Source organism: Oratosquilla oratoria, chromosome 10 (assembly GCF_046742065.1).
Source record: "Oratosquilla oratoria isolate Oo_2021 chromosome 10, ASM4674206v1, whole genome shotgun sequence".
Classification (NCBI taxonomy): domain Eukaryota; kingdom Metazoa; phylum Arthropoda; class Malacostraca; order Stomatopoda; family Squillidae; genus Oratosquilla; species Oratosquilla oratoria.
The window spans coordinates 18,007,344-18,028,591 of NC_134786.1; the positions used below are offsets into that span (position 1 = coordinate 18,007,344).

Genomic DNA, 21,248 nt, shown 5'->3' on the forward strand with positions numbered 1-21,248 from the left:
ACATGCACTCACACACACCCAACTCCCCGCCCACGAGAATTGGAGTAACGACTCGAAGCGCAGCGATACTGAAATAATTTCAGTCCTGGGCAGGATTCGAACCAGGTACCGCTGGCACCACCGTACCAACAGTCTGATACTCTACCAACCGCGCCACCGAGTGTGTGTGTGTGTGAGTTCAAGAACATCATACACAGAGAAATATATTTTTATTAACTAGATACAATTATAATTGACCAAGGCATCCGCCACAAGGTAGGGTATGGTTGTTTCTGGACATGCGGAAATTCGCCAGTCAGTGCTTCCTTGGCGATAAATAGCCCATGCGATAGCACCGTCCCCTGTTAAGTACGTTGACTGTCCTATTTTAGGACTTTTGTCAGATCATCATAGTCAGCGCAACGAGAAGTGACCGCTAAGGCGGGGTTAGGAGATTTCCCGGTGTTGCCACATCTCCACAGATAACACGGCCCGCACGGCTCACACTGAATGCAGTGTGAGGGGGGCGGGGCCAGAGAATAGATGTAGCGGCAACGTCGCTCTCTCTTGCTCATATGCCATGTCTATGACGCGAGGAAACGAAACCTTTGTACAGAAAACATTGCTTTGATTTTTACCTCAGTGGTGGTGTGTGACAAAAAATATAATATAATTATATGTGGCAACATAAAAAATATAAAATGAAATTATAAAAATAAAATAGAATTATAGAATAATTATATGTGGCAACACAGGGGGACTCCCAGTGCTCCGCCCTAACGGCCATTTCTCAATGCAACGAGTATAGGCCAGGTGGTTAGGTTAGGCTAGAATGCGTATTGCTCAGTTTGATTTGCGCCAGAAGGCGCCACGTGTAGAGAGAGAGGGCCGCTCGAATATGGCGGATTCTTCGCCATAACCCGCCATACTGGCCGAGCGTGGCGTATTGCTTACATTATGGCTGTGGTACTATGCTCCTAGTATGCATGTAATGATGATAATGGTGATGATAATAATACTACACTGTACAAATATACAAAAGTCATTTTTGCTTTTATGAAGGGAGCGGTCCATTCAGAGCTGAGAGTCTTAGAGACTTGGACCCTCTCTATATGCCCAAAAATCCATTCGACATCGTTTCCATTTTACGTCCTCGTGGATGAAGAGTCATCCTTGTCCCCCGCCTACTGATCGGGTCAGAAGAAATGCAGCAAGGCACAGCACTTTCACAGCAGGTCCCGACAACCGAAGCTTGTTTACCCCCACCGCTTCATTACATGGCGACTCTCCCGCCTCACCATTCCCCTTCTCCCTTCCCTGCCCCTTTCGCCTCTTCCAGCCACACTCATTCTCGGTCGTCCTTTCAGCTTCGCTTTATCCACATCTGCCTTCCACACCTTTGTTTCTTTCATTTTAACTTAACTTTAAACTTTTTAACTTTCATTTTATCTGTTTTTACTTTCTTTCACAGTTCCTTCTTTTCCTGTGCCCGATTCTTCGATCAGCCCTATCTGCCAAGTACTATCTATCCATATCTTTCTCTTTCACATCCACATGTTCCTATCCGTCCTTATAACCTCTTTTTTGCGTTAATCTTTAAATACGTATTTCTCATGATATTTTTCACTCTCACCAGACATTCACTTGTCCCCCTCCGTAATTCACCCCTACGTACTCCTTCATTCCTTCCTACATGTGATCCTAAATACTTAAAGTTCCCATTTCTTCCAGCCTCACTCAGCTCTAATTCGACTGCCACCCTCACTCTTTGTACATCTTATCACTATATTTGCTTTCAGATTTATCCAGCTACGCACCCTCTCAGTTCCGCTGGCATCCTTTAGTAGGTCTGTGAATGAATATTGAAGACGGTACCCAGGAATGATCCCTCCCGTGTACCTGTGATCTCGGATGTGTTACTGGGTACTCTCGAGTGCCAGATACTTATTGGTAACTATAGTGTTGGTTTCCTACTTCACTTATCTTTTCCAAGAAATGTGTTTGAAAAACACATATAAAGTGTAATAGGATTCCTTGCATCAGATGGGGCATTCCTAGGTCCTGATCTGGATGCAAATGGGATAGGTGGTGGAACTGCATCAAGGTTATTGATGTGGTACCACTTTACACGTATGTGAATGTGTGGGCCCTTATCAGGCCATACTTTTTTCGCAACCCGGTTCCGACATTTTTTTTTTCGTAACTCGGTTCTTAGTTGATGTCTTTCTTGTGGTGTAATCTTCTTCACTAGATTGGGAAAATTTGTTGTAACCATTCGCTCCAGACTTTACCGTGCAGAGGGAAAGTTAACGACAATGCTCTTCTGTCGTCGATATATATATTTTTTATCTATCTGCTTTGATAATTCCATCCACTTACTATATATGAATTTGTCTGGATACTCATTCAACTCTGCCCATCGAAGTGCTTGGGAATCATCATCAAAAGTCTACACCGTTCTCTTCCCGGACATTGGATAAATCAGTTCTACTCATTGTTTACAACCTAGTCGTGTATCAACCCACTTAATTAAACAACACTCCTGTGCACATGCATACAACATAACTTTCAGTGTCTAATATTCGCATATCACAGTTCTCACGAACTAATCCCTCATTGGGCATAATTATTCAAGTTCGCGTATTTCATTCATCTTATACTCTCTAGGGATATGTACTACATGTTTACAGCAACATTTCCTTAGGAACAAAAACTCAGAAGAATAAGGGAGAGGAGAGAGGAATTGTTTTCCTTTGAATATGAGATGAATACATTAAAATACATTGTCCAGGTAATCGAAATAGTATGTCTAAAGTTTTGTAGGATTGCTCTATACAATATAAAGGTAATGCCAAGGCAATGGAGGAAGATTACCGACGAATCACAATGGTTTTAACAACATTTGTAGTCTGAAACTAAAAAACTATATGAAATGTATCTTGATTTATCAAGTGCTGAAGTGGTTTCAGTTTGTACACAGCTTGGTGCATGCCTGGTCTTTCCTTCTCGCAGTCCACACACAAATTTATGATAGTCGGTATATCTAAGGCCATTTTTCCCTTATAAGAACTTGGGAGAGTCAGAGCACACATCGGTTTTGGGTAATTATTTTTTTTTATTTCATTTTTTATTTTTTTGTTGGGGTGAGTGGGGCTGTCACCCTTACGTCGATCCGAGACAGTTCAAACATGAAACAGGTGGTGGTGTCCACGTGGTGCCACTGTAAGGAGTGACAGTGACCTCAGAGGAAATCAGGAAAGGGGGCACCAGGCGAGGGTTGCCTCGAAAGGGGAGGCGGTGATGCGCCTCGCCACAGCTACCGAGGTGGTGTGGCGAGCTGAGGCCTAGGCGGAGGCAACAGGACCCAACAGCGGAGGTAGTGTACCACTGCCGCTTATTCATGTGGCGACCACGATTCTCATCTGCTCAAAATAATTTACGGAGTGGATGAGAATATTCCTTTGGACCGCCCCATCCTTTCATCCAATCATTATATACATTCCTATGTTATGTATTCTCTTTTTCCTACTCGACAGACATTCCTCATATATCCAAGGGCTCCTTCCATTGATTATGGCAGTAAAAAATGGAAATTGTAGAAATTGACATCATCAGTATTAAGATGTTGGAATGTATACAGCAATATGAAGACAATTTTATTTAATGTGCTCTCCTCTGTTAGACATTTTGATAAGCCTGTTTCCTTATCTAATACCGTATACCTTACTAAGCTATTACGCCTCTGTTATCTTCGGTGAGTTTCGGTGAGACCAACGCTGTTTCGCAAGACACTTCAAAAGCATTTTATAACATGTAAGGGGTTCGTCCTGTGTTCGCAAGGTTACAACTGAACGGTATTTATTTTTTTAAGTTTCAGCGGAGCTAGCCATTTTTGGGACTGCCCTCTAATACTTTATGGGTGGGGGTAGGGTTAATGGCGGTGTTGGATGATTTTGTAACAAAAGCTTAGTTGTGGAGGGGGGGGGGAGTTGCGCGGTCATATAGGAATGGCATGTATTATGTTTTCTACCGGATTGGTCGTTCATTAGATTGGTCCCAGTTGGAGGGAGTTATAGAAAGACTCCCACGGAGGGAGGAACAGATCAGGTTGGTTGTCAGGACTAGTTGTGTTCGTCCGGCGTTGTTTGTCTTCGGGCGGACTATGGAAATGGTGGGGTTCCCGTGGAGGTGCCGTAACGATCTGATGTTGTCTGTTATCGCATCATGGTACATGGGTATCGTCCTAAGTGTTGAACTAATAAAGAATTCATATCTCTTCAGGACTTATTATTGGACTGCCCGTCCGCCATGAGATAAACTATACACAATGGATATATTAATACTTTGTACAGAGTATGCAAATAATGTTATATGTAAATTTTACAATATAATGGCTATCCTTGTATACGACACAATATTTATAATATACAATTTTGATTATAATTGACATATACAATGATTTGACCAAGATTACAAATTTAATTATATTACAAAGCTATACGCGTTAAGGGGACACTGTAGCAGTGGCGTGTTGTCACAGATCCTTCATTTCGCTACAGTAAAACAGGCAGTGGTGTAAGGAGCCTTGTCCTCTACCGGAGATGCAAAGAATACTCAGGTACTGTGGAGGGGGTGGTGTGGGAAGTAAACACAAGGGAAATGGGCCGGGGATTAGAGAAGGTTAAAGAAAATAGAGAAAGTGGAAGATAAGTCAGTTGTTGTTTGCGGACGACACTGTGCTTGTAGCAGGATCAGAGGAGGGATTAAGGGAGTTAGTGACGGAATTTGGGAAGATATGCGAATGGAGGAATTTGAGGATAAATGTGGGTAAAAGTAAGGTGTTGAGATGTACAAGGGGAGATGATGGCAGCAAATTGGAAGTGAATATTAAATGAGAGAGACTGGAGGAAGTGGATAGCACGTGGCGGGAAAGGGAGTGGAGGTGGAGGTAGAATGTAGACAGAGAGAAGCAAGTAAATGTCTTGGAGGGGGGGGGGTTAAAAAGTGTAATGAGAAATAGACATTTGGGAATGGATGCTATGAGGAGATTGTATGAAGGGGTGATTGTGCCGACAACATTGTATGGGGCAGAAACATGGAACATAAGAGAGGAAGAGTTTAAATGTGTTTGAGATGAAAGGTATGGTATGGTTTACTAAGCTGGATAGAGTGAGAAATGAGGAGGAGAGCGGGGGTAGAAAAGGAATTGGGAGATAAGGTTTGTGAAAGAAAATCGGTATGACACATGGAAAGAATGAGTGAAGACAGATTAGTAAAATAAATGTGGAGGACAGAAGTGGATGGAGTGAATAGGAGAGGGCGACCTAGGATGAGATGGATGGATGGGGTAAGAGGGGCGTTGAGGAAGAGGGGGTGTATATTGAGGAAGGAAGGGAGAAGACAGAATATAGGGGTGAGTGGAGAATAGTTGTATACGGATGATGTTGTGATGCATGGAAGGGAGTGGGTTGGGGTTGGGGGAGTGGTTATGTATGAAAGATATTTTGACGCAGCCCGAAGGGATTTCTCCCCGTCTTCTCTTTTTCTGCATGAGGAGAAGGAGATGGTGGGGGTGGGGGGGTGGAGTGGCCGATTAAATGAAGTGGCCTTGCTGAGGATGCGCTGTGTCTTGCTGCATTGCTTCTGACCCAGGCCAATGAGCGAGATGCAGGGATGACCCGTCATCCATGAATAGCCAAGAAAAGAGGGAAGGAAGAGTAGTGAGTGGGTGGGAGTGGAATTAGGCCTCTTGACTTTGGCTATTTCCCTTGTAAGGAGGGGGAAATCCCTTGGTATATGTATGTACATTGGGTTGGGTCACGTCGGGCAGCACACTCACAGGCAGGTGTGTGTTCAGGTCGCAGCGCGTCCTTCCTGATGCCACGTGGTCAGTTGTACCACTTAGTTCGTGCATGTACTACTTAGTTCGTGCATGTAGTTTCCATGTTAGGAATGATTCTGCAGATTCAGCGTCCCCGAGCAAACTGTCTACCCTGGCAGCACTAATTTTCGTAATCTTCAGCCTTTTATCGCCCGCCACTATATACATCTCTTATCTCCATCGTATCGGCATTCTTACTGTCATTGTCCTTCTGAACTCGGTAAATGAGTGTCGCTACTTCTTGGTGGAGCACACAACACTTAATTGCCGTAAACCTTTCATCCGTTTTCTGTGCAATCACCTTTCGCAGGACGCAACCAGTATGTTCTGTATTTTTCTCCTTTTGCTGGGATGCTCTGGACCCCCCCCCCCCCTCAATACTTGTCCACCTATGCATGGCTTGCAGTTTCTCAAAAAAGGAGGCAATTTCAAGGTAACACTAGGTATCCTCGGCAGATGCCGGATGACGTATTTGACAGGGTGATTAGTTTATTGAGAGTCTTGGTTGCCTCTTGTAGGCCGAGGTCGGACCTTTCCCTAAGCCTTCGTCCCCATTGTGCAGGTGACGTCACCCGGCTCCTGAAGAAGGAGTCCTCTCCGATGTTCTTGGACGAGGTGTTGGATGCACGCGCGACCCGGTCTGTGTCGTCTGTTTCTTGGATCGCCTCGTACCTAGCAGTGGTGCTCTGGTAAGTATGAACAAATGGCCTCTGCAGGTTTGTCTTGTCCCTCTTTTTATTTCAAAGTCTCATACCATTGATGAACCCTTTCGCTTTGCATAAGGTTCCGTTTAGCTGAAAAAAATAATCGCCTCGAGACAGATGTAGTAAATATTAAAGTAAAATGCAGTGGTTGGATTGACGTGGGCTCTTGTATCGTGTTACTTTTTCTATGGACATTAGATTTGTATAGCGTTCATTTGTTTCAAATATCAATTATGTAAAAAATTTAACTTTATTATAAGTGTTCGAACTACCAGTCTTGCGGAATTTTCTCCTTGAATGCTATAGAATAGCTAAACGCAATCTTCTTCCTACTTCTCGTTCTTTATTACTGTTATTATTAAGCTGCACGTCTTATATAGAAAAATCAAACGATGCCTCGTTATATAATAGAAATGCAATTAATACCTACCAAGTTAGCCTTTGTGCGTTTCTTTTTTTCTGGTTATTTAAAGAATTTTCCATTTTATTTCGCTTATTTGCATTTATATTGTACATCGAAAACTCCATTGTTGACGTGTTTGTCTTTGTAAGCCTAGGAGCAAACCGAGACGCAGGTGACACAGGGGACGCAGCACAGGGGACGCAGCACAGACCAAAGGCAGACTTCCTGTTACTGAATTGAAGTACAAATTGAACTTCTTACTCAGCATTTCAAGTGAGAAGCTCCAACTGGACTTCAAATCAGCAGCAGGAAGTCTGCCTTTGCCCTGTGCTGCGTCGCACGTGTCGCCTGCGTCTCGGTTTGTGTTTAGGCAGAGGGGCCCACATTCACATATATTAAATCTAGGTTATTCCCAAAGACAAAGCGCATCGGCGCTTCAAAGATCAATCGTCTCCCCCAATAACTTCTAGATGTACTACCTCGACATTTCAAGTGAGAGAGAGAAATTCAAACTGTATTTCATTTCAGCAACAGAAAATTTGCCTTTTCTCTGTGCCGTCTGCGTCCCAGTTTGCGCTTAGCCTAACGCGTTGTCTTTTGCAGAGACCCATCGACTTCATAGACCCAGAAGAATGCAGAGGAACGCGGCGACTCGCCTCTTGGGCGCATCGCCTGGCCTGTTTCGATGGGCGACATGTCGTTATCATCCTCCCGTGGGCGCTATCACAATCCCCAAGGTAAGCCTTCGCTCCAGTCGTGGTAGGTCATTATCAGAAGAGGAGAGATACACATTGACAAATGTCCCATCTAATGTAACCCCGTCAACCGTCATCTTGGTGAAACAAGATTTCTTCCCTCAGTCGATGTTTTCCTTCCCTCTCACGTCCTACCTCCAACCTCCATCTGAATCACTAGAATATGACTTCGCTTACAGAAATCTAGATTTCCCTAAGAACATGTCAACAGTATGTCAAGCATGCGTATAGGTTTCCAATCTCTTAGTTCATCCATCAGCTTTGCTATATGTGACGGAGAGATAATTTGATAGTTGGAGATTTGAAAAATTGAATATCGAAACCGAAGTCGTTTCTACTCAAACGAACTCTCAACGGTCAGCGCTGAATAGCATGTGTTAAGTGCGCTGTGGTAGTAAGGGCAATGCTATGGTGGCCAGAAACCCCTCTTATCCAGTCCTCTTCTCTGAGATTAGATAAATCCTCAGCTGAGACAGAGCCAATGGCACACCACGCCTGAGGGGCGTCGAAGAGACTTGTCTCCCCCACACCCCGGCTGCCAATCCCGACACTCTCACCTTCATCTAGAGGTGCAGTCCTGAGGGGCCGACACTCGGTGCCCGGGGAGCTGGCAACCGTTGACTGATCGTCTTCCATACTCCTCCTACTATCCGGTCATATTGAAACTAAACTATACATTATGACACAATACAGACAGCTTCAGGATGTCTTTCCAGGAAGATCTGTGGCCTATGGACTGTTGAAGTATGAGGTTGCGGGCTTCCAGTCAGAAAAACTCAAAATAACAGTTATCATTCAATAAACGCGTTCAGATAAGAGGCCTTTTGGTCCATAACGGAGCCGAAGACAAAATAGAAAAAGAATAAATAGCCGAAATAGAATCACTCGGACAGCGCAAAATTCCACCAAAGTTGGTTCGAAAATGGTTCTACTGTTGAAAGAAAGAAAAAGGCACTACAAGATAAATAAAAAGATGACAAGCCATTTGGATTAGTTTAATTTGCTTCTGGTGGTAACAACACAGAAAGTCGTAATAGATTTGCCCTCGGGGAAAGGAAACACGCATCAGCAAAAGCGAGACTGCATTCTAAAGGTATATTGTGGCAGAGGAAGCCATGCCACGGTCGGACCTGATTGTTTGAATTACATCGCGGCTACTATCAACTCGTTCCATTTTATATATATATATATATATATATATATATATATATATATATATATATATATAAACAAACAGATACTGGATGGTCTTCCGTACACAGATATTCATCTTATCAACCACATACATTAACTTATTTCCATTTTAATTCCTTGCAAAGACGATCGAGATTAACAGGAGTATGCAGTTCGATGGAAGCATGTTAATCTCGATCGTGTGTGCAAGGAATTAGATTGGAAATAAGTTAACGTGGTTGATAAGATGAATATATATATACATGTATAAATATATATATATATATATATATATATATATATATATATAATTTGGATGCTCATACCTTATAGTTCCTCTTTACAAGGGAAAAGGGGACAAATGTGAATGTAGTAATTTCAGAGGGATTAGCCTGTTGAGTGTAGTAGGGAAGGCTTATGGGAGGATCTTAATTGAGAGGATTAGGAGAGGAACAGAAGGAGTAATTGGTGAGGAACAGTGTGGATTTAGGACGGGTAGAGGTTGTGTAGATCAGATCTTTGTGGTAAGACAGATATGTGAGAAAGCTATAGGAAAGGGGAAGGATGTTTTTTGGGCTTTTATGGATCTGGAAAAGGCTTATGATAGGGTAGACAGAAAGGCACTGTGGGAGGTTATGCAGATTTATGGGATAGGAGGAAAGCTTTTGGGAGCTGTCAAGAGTTTTTATGAGAGTAGTAGAGCATGTGTTAGGATTAGAAATGGAGAGAGTGAGTGGTTTGAAGTAAAGGTGGGACTTCGTCAAGGATGCGTTATGTCGCCCTGGCTGTTCAACTTATACATGGATGGGGTGGTGCGAGAGGTGAATGCTAGGGTAGTGAGTCAGGGATTGGAGATGGTTAAAGAAAATGGAGAAAAGTGGGAGGTGAGCCAGCTGTTGTTTGCGGACGACACTGCGCTTGTGGCAGGGTCGGAGGAGGGATTGAGGAAGCTGGTGGCAGAGTTTGGGAGAGTATGTGATAGAAGAAAGCTAAAGATAAATGTGGTAAAAGTGAGGTGATGAGATGTACAAGGGGTGAAAGTGGCAGTAGACTGGAAGTGAACATTAAGGGAGAGCGACTGGAGGAAGTGGATAGTTTTAGATACTTGGGTGCAAGTGTAGCAGGAAAAGGTGGAGTGAAGGTGGAGGTAGAATGTAGATTGAGAGAAGCGAGTAAATGCCTTGGTGGTTTAAAGAGTGTAATGAGGAATAGACATTTGGGAATGGATGCGAAGAGGAGACTGTATGAAGGAGTGATTGTGCCAACAGCACTGTATGGGGCAGAAACGTGGAACATAAGAGAAGAAGAGAGAAGGAGTTTGAATGTGTTTGAGATGAGGTGTCTGAGAAGTATGGTGGGGGTTACTAGGCTGGATAGAGTGAGAAATGAGGAGGTGAGGAGGAGAACAGGGGTGAAAAAGGATTTGGGAGATAGGGTTGATGAAAGAATATTAGGACGGTTTGGACACATGGAAAGAATGAGTGAAGAAAGACTAGTAAAAGAGGTATGGAAGGCAGATGTGGAGGGAGTGAACATGAGGGGACGTCCTAGGATGAGGTGAATGGATGGGGTGAAGGGGGCTTTGGGGAAGAGGGGAATGTCTGTTGAGGAAGGAAGGGAGAGGACGGAAGACAGAGGTGAGTGGAGAATGGTTGTATATGGATGATGTTGTGACTGCATGAGGAGGAATGGGCGGGGTGGGGGTGGGGGGTAGGGTAGTATGTGTGAGTAAATTTTGACGCAGCCCGAAGGGATTTCTCCCCGTCCTCGCCTTATATGCAAAGGGGGACGGAGAGGGGGGGTCGCCGATTAAATGAAGCGGCCTTGCTGTGGATGTACTGTGTCTTGCGACACTGTTTCTGACCCAGGGCGGTGGGCAGGGTGCAGGGATGACCCGTCATCCAGGAGGTGCTCAGATGAGAGGAAGGGTGGGAGGGGTGTGGAGTGTATTTAGGGATGAAATGGGTGGGAGTGTTTTTATGCCTTTCTCTTTTTGGCTACCTCCCTTGGAAGGGGAAAAAAGCCTTGGTATATGTATGTATGTATGTATGTATTTTAAGACGACGATATTGGCATGGGTACCATTTAAGCAATAGGCCAATCAAATGGTGTCATGATTAGTGTTACTGTCCAATGGCGTCATATTGCACACACACACACACACACACACACACACACACACACACACACACACACACACACACACACACACACACACACACACACACACACACACACACACACAAAGCAAACATGTTCGTTTGTTCGTGTGTGTGTGTGTAGGGTCACATCATCACGCATAGATCAAACAACATACGAGCTTTGAGCTCTCATCCGGAAGGCAACTACTGTCGATCGCGATACCAAACCGTGATCCAAGCCAGTGGTGTATCACACAATGAGACGCACACATTCACACATAAACATAGAGTATATGAACACGATTGACCAAACACATTGTATATGTCACTGCTAGAGTGTGTTCCACGGCTGCTTCCCTTATAAAGGGGAAAGAAGGCTTTGGTATATAAATATCTAGATAATGATGAAGGTGGAAAGAGAAGTCACGGCTCTAGTTCCGAGTTTTTGAGTTTTATTCCTGACCGGTTTCGCTCTATGCTTCTTCAGAAGAAGCATAGAGCGAAACCGGTCGTCAGGAATAAAACTCAAAAACTCGGAACTAGACCCGTGACCTCCCTTTCCACCTTCATCAACGTGTCACAATGCCCCAGCATGTAGATAATATTTCATGGCCGTTGACCAACCCCCTCCGTCCCCCCGTCCCCCTCGGCAGGGGGCGTTGGTCGTGGACATGAGGTCTGACACAGTGACCCGGCCCAGCGTGGGGATGAAGAAGGCTATGATGGAGGCTATCCTGGGTGACGACGTCTACAGGGAGGATCCGACCATTGCAGGTGCGTCTTCCGGGGAAACCGAACTCCCGGGGTTCTCTTGTTCCTTTGACACACATCAACCCACCCCACTACCACCCCCTAGTCCTCTGCAGGGTGACGTCTGTGTGAACTTGCGAGCTTACCTTGTCTGTGCCTGTCGTGTTTCTGTCTGTTTGTGTCTGGCGTCGTTGTCTGTTAAAGCACCGCCCCCCACCACCACCCAGTCCTCTGCAGGGTGACGTCTGTATGAAATTGCGAGCTTACCTTGTCTGTGCCTGTCGTGTTTCTGTCTGTTTGTGTCTGTCGTCGTTGTCTGTTAAAGCACCGCCCCCACCACCACCCAGTCCTCTGCAGGGTGACGTCTGTGTGAACTTGCGAGCGTACCTTGTCTGTGCCTGTCGTGTTTCTGTCTGTCTGTGTCTGTCGTCGTTGTCTGTTAAAGCACCGCCCCCACCACCACCCAGTCCTCTGCAGGGTGATGTCTATTTTAACTTGCGAGCGTACCTTGTCTGTGCCTGTCGTGTTTCTGTCTGTCTGTGTCTGTCGTCGTTGTCTGCAGGGAACAGCACCAAAGGTAGAACGGTTTTAACATTGATTTGGGTAAATATATGTAACCGATTGATCTTTACAATCATGTGAATATTGTTGTGTTTATAAGAATGCTCTGGAACTGGGTTGTGGTCACGGTGAACCAAATTTCTTTCACGCACGCACGGAAAGTCGCAACCTGAGGCATTTCTCGCTCAGTTATTCTCATTCGTCCAGTTTTATAGTTGTTGACTTTAATTGAAAAGCCAAAGGGTTCCAGGTAGCTTATGTAAGTAGACGTGTCTCGAGCAAATTTGCTGGAGATTTCGCTCAAAGCTGATTCACTAAATGCACTTCGAAGACCTCTTATTTCAGTGACTACATTTTAATGGGTGTTGGTTGAAATGTTAAAAGAAAACTAAATGGTTTAGAGAGCTCAGACAATTCATATTTTATATCAATATAACAAACCTAGATAATACGCGTTCGATGCATTTTTGATTAAAAAGAGTTTATGAAATGCACCAACTGGGCACTCTTGCGGTCGAGAAGGGCGAAGTGCCTGGCACTGGACACAACAGAAGTCATTCAAGGTCAACGACCTGAGGTCAAGGTCACGTGATTGAAAGTGGGGTAGAGGCCTGGTGTACTTAGCAAAATTTACTTTGACACGGCCACCCCTTGTAGAAGAGGGAAAGGGCCTCTGGTGTACCCTTAGGCAACATTTTGTTAGATGGTAGAATGTCAGGTTACAGACGAAGAAAGGAGAGCATGAGCTTAACAAGGACCTGTCCATTGGTCTGGTATGGATGTACTGTCTCGCTGCATTGCCGTTGACCCGAGCAGTGGGGCAGGAGGGAGGGATGGGTCTTGATCCATGAGGTTCCAAGATGAAATAGAAATTGGATAGATTTTAATTTTGAATAGGTGTCGGGTGGAAATATTCTTTGACTCGATATACGTATGTATATATATATATATAATATATATATATATATATATATATATATATATATATATATATATATATATATGCTAATAAGAACACGGGTACGTGTGTTCACTTATGCAAAGTAGACCACTTGGAAAAAGAAACTAACGAAGCAGAGCGCTTTCGTATATTACATCTTCAGTGCCAAAAGTACATAGTATTTCCATTAACTATGTACTTTTGGCACTGAAGATGTAATTTATGAAAGCGCTCTGCTTCGTTAATTTCTTTATCAAAGTGGTCTACTTTGCATATATATATATATATATATATATATATATATATATATATATATAATATATATATATATATATATATATATATATATATATATATATATATATACATATATGACGGAAGTGGACTAGGAAACACAGGAGACTTAGTCTAAGACTCCTGTGTTTCCTACTCCGCTTACGTCAACCTGTCAGAATGTCACAACATATATATATATATATATATATATACATATGTATGTATACATATATATATACATACATATATATATAAATATATATATATGACGTAAGTGGAGTAGGAAACAGGAATCTCAAGTCTGACTAAGACTCCTGTGTTTCCTACTCTACTTACGTCAACCTGTCAGAATGTCTCAACATATGTATATATATATATATATATATATATATATATATATATATATATATTTTATACATACATACATACAAACACACTTAATGGTTCCCAGTGATCAATTAATATCTTTTTCAACCACATATCACTTTTAATTCCGTACAATCGCAAACGAGACTGAGAATCGCTCGAAGGAGGCATCCGTTGGAAATTGAAACGTAGACGAGCCGAGGATTCGAACCCAGCTAACCCGTAACAAAGTTACATTGACGTAACCCAATACGCTATCAAGAGAGATAGCGTATTGGGTTACGTCAATGTAACTTTGTTACGGGTTAGCTGGGTTCGAATCCTCGGCTCGTCTACGTTTCAATTTCCAACGGATGCCTCCTTCGAGCGATTCTCAGTCTCGTTTGCGATGGTACGGAATTAAAAGTGACATGTGGTTGAAAAAGATATATATATATATATATATATATATATATATATATATATATATATATATATATATATATATATATATATATATATATTTATATATATATATATATATTATATATATATATAATGGTTTGCTATCTCCCTTGTGAGGGGGAAGAGATCTTTTGGTGTATACAGTAGATAAGTATCTCATAATTTCACCAAACTTACGAATTAGAACAGGATATGGTAAAGAGAAAACCTGTAGCATTTTTAACTATCGTGCTAATTCCAACCAGTCTTAAAGCGGAGTCTGTAATCTCTTCTGGACAGTTTGTCATAGTTGATTTATTGTAAAATGAAGTGAATTATCTTTCGTAACGGCACAAAATGACAGAAAACAATTTTGTATGGGGAAGATTTCAAAATAGTTGACGCGTTCCTAGATGTAACTTTGGTACACAATCCTGTTGATAGAAATAAGGACAAATTTTGCATATAGAAATGTCCTCAAAATCTAAATTACTTTTGGCTGCCGGTGGCAGCGGAATATTTCTCCTCACTAATGCAGCACAGACACCAGTCTAACGTTTCTTCCCAGAGGGATCTATCAGAAAGCAAAGGCCCGATGTTGACTTTAGCATGTGAATCTATGATGTGCTGAACCTCAAGGTAACAATTATGTGTGTATGTGAATTTATGTGGGTAACTTATGTATTTTATACGTGTGTGTAAAAGCAAGATGACGAGATGTATAAGAAGGTGGTAGTAAGGTGGAGGTAAGACTTGAGGGAGGGAAGCTAGAGGTAGGGGATAGTTTTTGATATTTGAGGTAAAACACAAAAGGAAATGGGGAGTAGGGATAGAGCTAAACTGTAGATTGAGAGTAATTTGAACGAGTTTGAAGTGTATAAGAAGTATGATGAGGGTTACGAGAACGGATAGTGTAAGAAATGAGAATGTGAGGAGGAGAGCGGGGGTGGAAAGAAAGCTAGTAGATAGGGCTGATGAAAGAATACTTGAATGGATTGGGCACAATGAAAGAATGAGCGGGGAAAGACTGGCAAAAAGAGAGTCGAAGGCAGAAGTGGATGGAGTGAATTTGAAGGAAAGATAAATAATGAGATGGGTGACTGGGGTGAAGGGGGCCTTGGGTATAAGGGGAATGTCTGTTGAGAAGGGAAGGGAGAGGGCAAGGGAGAAGTGTGAGAAGATTGGCTGTGAATGGACCATAAGTAGACGTGGCCCAAAGGGATTTCTTCCTTGTCGTCGTCTCTATTTTGACATGAGGGGACGGCTCCCCTGTTGGAGTACCTTCGCAAAGAGTTGTGGACTGGGGTTTGGTTTATTAATATATATGAGGGGCACTAAAAATCCACTGTTGATTGGATTTAAGAAAAGAAAGGAAATAACGATTTCCGTATATTTCGATCACTTCTTAAAGAGGATCACAGCAAGTGATCGAAATATACGGAAATCGTTATTTCCTTTTTTTTTTCTTTTTTTAATCCAATCAACAGTGGGTTTTTAGTGCATTTATTAATGTTACGACATTACTGGACAGTGATATATGAGGGGGTTTACATTTTTTTGGGAGTGAGGGTCGGGCCACTGAAAAAAAAAAAAAAAAAGGAGGGACGGTGATTAAAGAAACAATAAACATAAAAATGGTAAAGCGTGACAATGGTTTGATTAAAATGTGTTTTTTTTTAATGGTGTGCATGTCGTTTTGATAGATTTTCATTTTATGAATCGCAATGTTTTTATATTTTTGTTTCCATACTCTTCAACTAAACATCGCAATGATCCCGGTGTCAATTTTTCTCTGTCTTTTATTCTTCTATTCGAAACTTTGTTCATGTGGTTCAAATACAACATTCCACAAGCCCCAGATTGTGTGAATCATGTGAATTACAAGGTCTTGTCATTTCCCAGAGCACCATGATGTATCATAGTTATAGTATATTACTGTAATAGCGGAACTGAGAAATCAGGTGGGTTGTGGCCAGATGAGCATCCATTTGTCAAGAGCACGAGATGACAGTCCACGACGCCCCGACAGGTGTCTTGTATCAAAGTAACACTCCGCTTTTTTTTTTTTTTTTTTTACGTGACGAGTTGAAGTTTGTCAAACGATTGGTATTATTGTCATAATAATGATAATAATAATAATAATAATAATAATAATAATAATAATAATAATAATAATAATAATAATAATAATAATAATAATAATAATAATTAATAATAATGATATTTTTATTGTTATTATTGTTATTATTATTGATATTATCATTATCATTATTCTTATTGTTGTTATTGTTGTTATTGTTATTGTTATTTTTATTTTTTATTTTCATCATCATCATCATCATCATCATCATCATCATCATCATCATCATCATCATCATCATCATCATCATCATCATCATCATCATCATCATCATCATCATCATCATCATTATCATCATTATTGTCATCATTATTGTCATCATTATTGTCATCATTATTGTCATCATTATTGTCATTATTGTCATCATTATTGTCATCATTATTGTCATCATTATTGTCATCATTATTGGCATCATTATTGGCATCATTATTGGCATCATTATTGTCATCATTATCGTCATCATTATCGTCATCATTATCGTCATCATTATCGTCATCATTATCGTCATCATTATCGCCATCATTATCGTCATCATTATCGTCATCATTATCGTCATCATTATCGTCATCATTATCGTCATCATTATCGTCATCATTATCGTCATCATTATCGCCATCATTATCGTCATCATTATCGTCATCATTATCGTCATCATTGTCGTCATCATTGTCGTCATCATTGTCGTCATTGTCGTCATCATTGTCGTCATCATTGTCGTCATCATTGTCGTCATCATTGTCGTCATCATTGTCATCATCATTGTCATCATCATTGTCATCATCATTATCATCATTATCATCATCATTATCATCATTATTGTCAGCATTATCGTCATCATTATCGTCATCATTATCATCATCATCATTATCATCTTAATCATCATTATCATCATCATTGTTGTCATCATTATGGTCATCTTTATCGTCATCATTATCATCATTATCATTATTATCATCATCAACATTATCATCACCATTATCATCATCATCACATCATTATCATTACCATCATCATTATCATCATCATTATCATCATCATGATGATAATGATGATAATGATTATGATAATGATGACAATAATGATGATAATTTTGATGATGATAATGATGACATCATCATTATCATCATTATCATCATTATCATCATTATCATCATTATCATCATTATCATCATTATCATCATTATCATCATTATCATCATTATCATCATTATCATCATTATCATTATCATTAATTATTATCATTATCATCATTATAATGATGATGAAGATTATCATCATCATCATCATCATCATCATCATCATCATCATCACCATCATCATCATAGTCATCATTATCATCATAGTCATCATTATCATCATCATAATCATCATTATCATCATCATTATCATCACAATTATCATCGTCATTATCATCATTAGCATCACCATTATCATAATCATTATCATCGTCATTATCATTATCACCATCATCATCATCATCATCATCATTATCATCATTATTATCATCATCATTATTATCATCATTATCATCATTCATCATTATCATCATTCATCATTATCATCATTCATCATTATCATCATTCATCATTATCATCATTCATCATTATCATCATTCATCATTATCATCATTCATCATTATCATCATTCATCATTATCATCATCATTATCATTATCATCATCATTATTGTCATCATTATCATTATCATCATTATCATCATTATCATCATCATCATTATCATCATCAACATCATTATCATCATTATCATTATTATCATCATTATTATTATCATCATTATCATCATTATCATCATTATCATCATTATTATTATTATTATCATTATTATTATTATTATCATTATTATTTATTAATAATGGACAAAGTTGGAAGATATCATCATCTTCCCGCCGTTCGTCTTCAAGTCCTATATATATCCTCACCACCGTCTGGAGGTGCGACCCCAAGGGGCTGGCACTCGGTCTCCTGACTGACGACTCACCTCCTACTGCTGCTACAAGCCGAGGACAGAGAAACCATTCCACACTACAAAACACAAAACAGTCCAAAGTTTCTGCCCAGAGAATTCCATATAGGATCTTGTGAGACCACTTCTCTTTTGTCCATTTTACATTATATATGTATATATGTATACATATACATATATATACATATATTCATGCAATATATGTATATATATATATATATATATATATATATATACATACATACATACATATACCAAGGCTTTTTCCCCCTTCCAAGGGAGGTAGCCAAAAAGGGAAAGGCATAAAAAACACTCCCACCCATTTCATCCCTAAATACACTCCACACCCCTCCCACCCTCCCTTTCATCTGAGCACCTCCTGGATGACGGGTCATCCCTGCACCCTGCCCACCGCCCTGGGTCAGAAGCAGTGTCGCAAGACACAGTACATCCACAGCAAGGCCGCTTCATTTAATCGGCGACCCCCCCTCTCCGTCCCCCTTTGCATATAAGGCGAGGACGGGAGAAATCCCTTTGGGCTGCGTCAAAATTTACTCACACATAATACCCCCCCCCACCCCCCCCGCCCATTCCTCCTCATGCAGTCACAACATTATCCATATACAACCATTCTCCACTCACCTCTGTCTTCCGTCCTCTCCCTTCCTTCCTCAACAGACATTCCCCTCTTCCCCAAAGCCCCCTTCACCCCATCCATCCACCTCATCCTAGGACGTCCCCTCATGTTCACTCTCTCCACATCTGCCTTCCATACCTCTTTTGCTAGTCTTTCTTCACTCATTCTTTCCATGTGTCCAAACCATCCTAATATTCTTTCATCAACCCTATCTCCCAAATCCTTTTTCACCCCTGTTCTCCTCCTCATCTCCTCATTTCTCACTCTATCCAGCCTAGTAACCCCCACCATACTTCTCAGACACCTCATCTCAAACACATTCAAACTCCTTCTCTCTTCTTCTCTTATGTTCCACGTTTCTGCCCCATACAGTGCTGTTGGCACAATCACTCCTTCATACAGTCTCCTCTTCGCATCCATTCCCAAATGTCTATTCCTCATTACACTCTTTAAACCACCAAGGCATTTACTCGCTTCTCTCAATCTACATTCTACCTCCACCTTCACTCCACCTTTTCCTGCTACACTTGCACCCAAGTATCTAAAACTATCCACTTCCTCCAGTCGCTCTCCCTTAATGTTCACTTCCAGTCTACTGCCACTTGAGGAAGCTGGTGGCAGAGTTTGGGAGAGTATGTGATAGAAGAAAGCTAAAGATAAATGTGGGTAAAAGTAAGGTGATGAGATATATATATATATATATATATATATATATATATATATATAAATATATATATAAAATATATAAATATATATATAAATTGAAGGTGAAAGAAGTTGACGAGGAGAAATGGGAGAATTTTACGCCTTAACGTTTCGACCCGCAGGGTCTTGATCACAAAGCTAACAATTCAAACGTAACCGGATATTTTATACACGGACGGGTCATCTTATGGGACGCTTCGGAGAGCTTGTTATTTTATCTGCGTATTCTTTTATTATTAATAAGCTTGTGGCTTTTGCTAAACATATAAATCCTTCTCTATGGTTAATGTTGTTATTAGTGTTGATATATGCTGCCTCAATTGTCTTCCTTAGTTTCTTGGATGATCCTTTATTTAATACGGTTGTGTTGTTCCAGTCTGGAAGGTGACCATGTTTATCCACATGTATTACTATGGAGTTAGATGTCCTATGGGCTTTTACGTCATTTTTATGTTCATTTATCCTTTTATTAAGTCCGCGACCAGATTCACCAAAATATGAAGAGGGACAGCTTTTACAAATATCCAAAAGGTCTCTTATGTAGGTTAAAAAAGAAAGCCAAAGAAATAATTAACAAAAGTAAAGATGAAAATAAAAATAAGAATGATAATAAATGTAATAATGAAACCAGATATATCACAGTACCAAACTCTAATGTTAATTCATACCTAGACACTTTTCTTCTAAAAGCGGGTATCAAAATAGCCAGGACGTCAGGTAGCAAAGTAGGACATTTGGTAACACGTAGCGACAATAATCCCACTAACGAAAACAGCGTTGTTTATAAAATCCCGTGTAAAAGCTGTCCCTCTTCATATTTTGGTGAATCTGGTCGCGGACTTAATAAAAGGATAAATGAACATAAAAATGACGTAAAAGCCCATAGGACATCTAACTCCATAGTAATACATGTGGATAAACATGGTCACCTTCCAGACTGGAACAACACAACCGTATTAAATAAAGGATCATCCAAGAAACTAAGGAAGACAATTGAGGCAGCATATATCAACACTAATAACAACATTAACCATAGAGAAGGATTTATATGTTTAGCAAAAGCCACAAGCTTATTAATAATAAAAGAATACGCAGATAAAATAACAAGCTCTCCGAAGCGTCCCATAAGATGACCCGTCCGTGTATAAAATATCCGGTTACGTTTGAATTGTTAGCTTTGTGATCAAGACCCTGCGGGTCGAAACGTTAAGGCGTAAAATTCTCCCATTTCTCCTCGTCAACTTCTTTCACCTTCAATTTTATTTGTCATAATATAGTCAATATATATATATATATATATATATATATATATATATATATATATATATATATATATATACATATATATATATATATATATAAATATATATATATATATATAATGAGCTGAGTGTGTGTAGACTGCAGAGGAAGTCCTAGTATACCAAAACAT

The 21,248-nt window shown here is 40.5% G+C and overlaps 1 protein-coding gene across 4 annotated transcripts in view; it reads left to right on the plus strand.

Moving 5' to 3' along the window:
- LOC143029137 (uncharacterized) overlaps positions 1 to 21,248 on the plus strand; it is a 39,020-nt gene that overhangs the window by 3,762 nt on the left and 14,010 nt on the right. For 3 of the 4 annotated variants that reach the window (XM_076191587.1, XM_076191586.1, XM_076191588.1), the window contains exons 2-4: positions 6,423 to 6,549; positions 7,571 to 7,704; positions 11,690 to 11,810. In XM_076191587.1, the coding sequence (XP_076047702.1) occupies positions 7,600 to 7,704; positions 11,690 to 11,810 (226 nt within the window). In that variant the 5' untranslated portion in view covers positions 6,423 to 6,549; positions 7,571 to 7,599. Of the gene's footprint in view, positions 1 to 1,800; positions 1,930 to 6,422; positions 6,550 to 7,570; positions 7,705 to 11,689; positions 11,811 to 21,248 lie in introns of those variants that run through there. The other variant, XM_076191589.1, reaches the window with a different exon arrangement.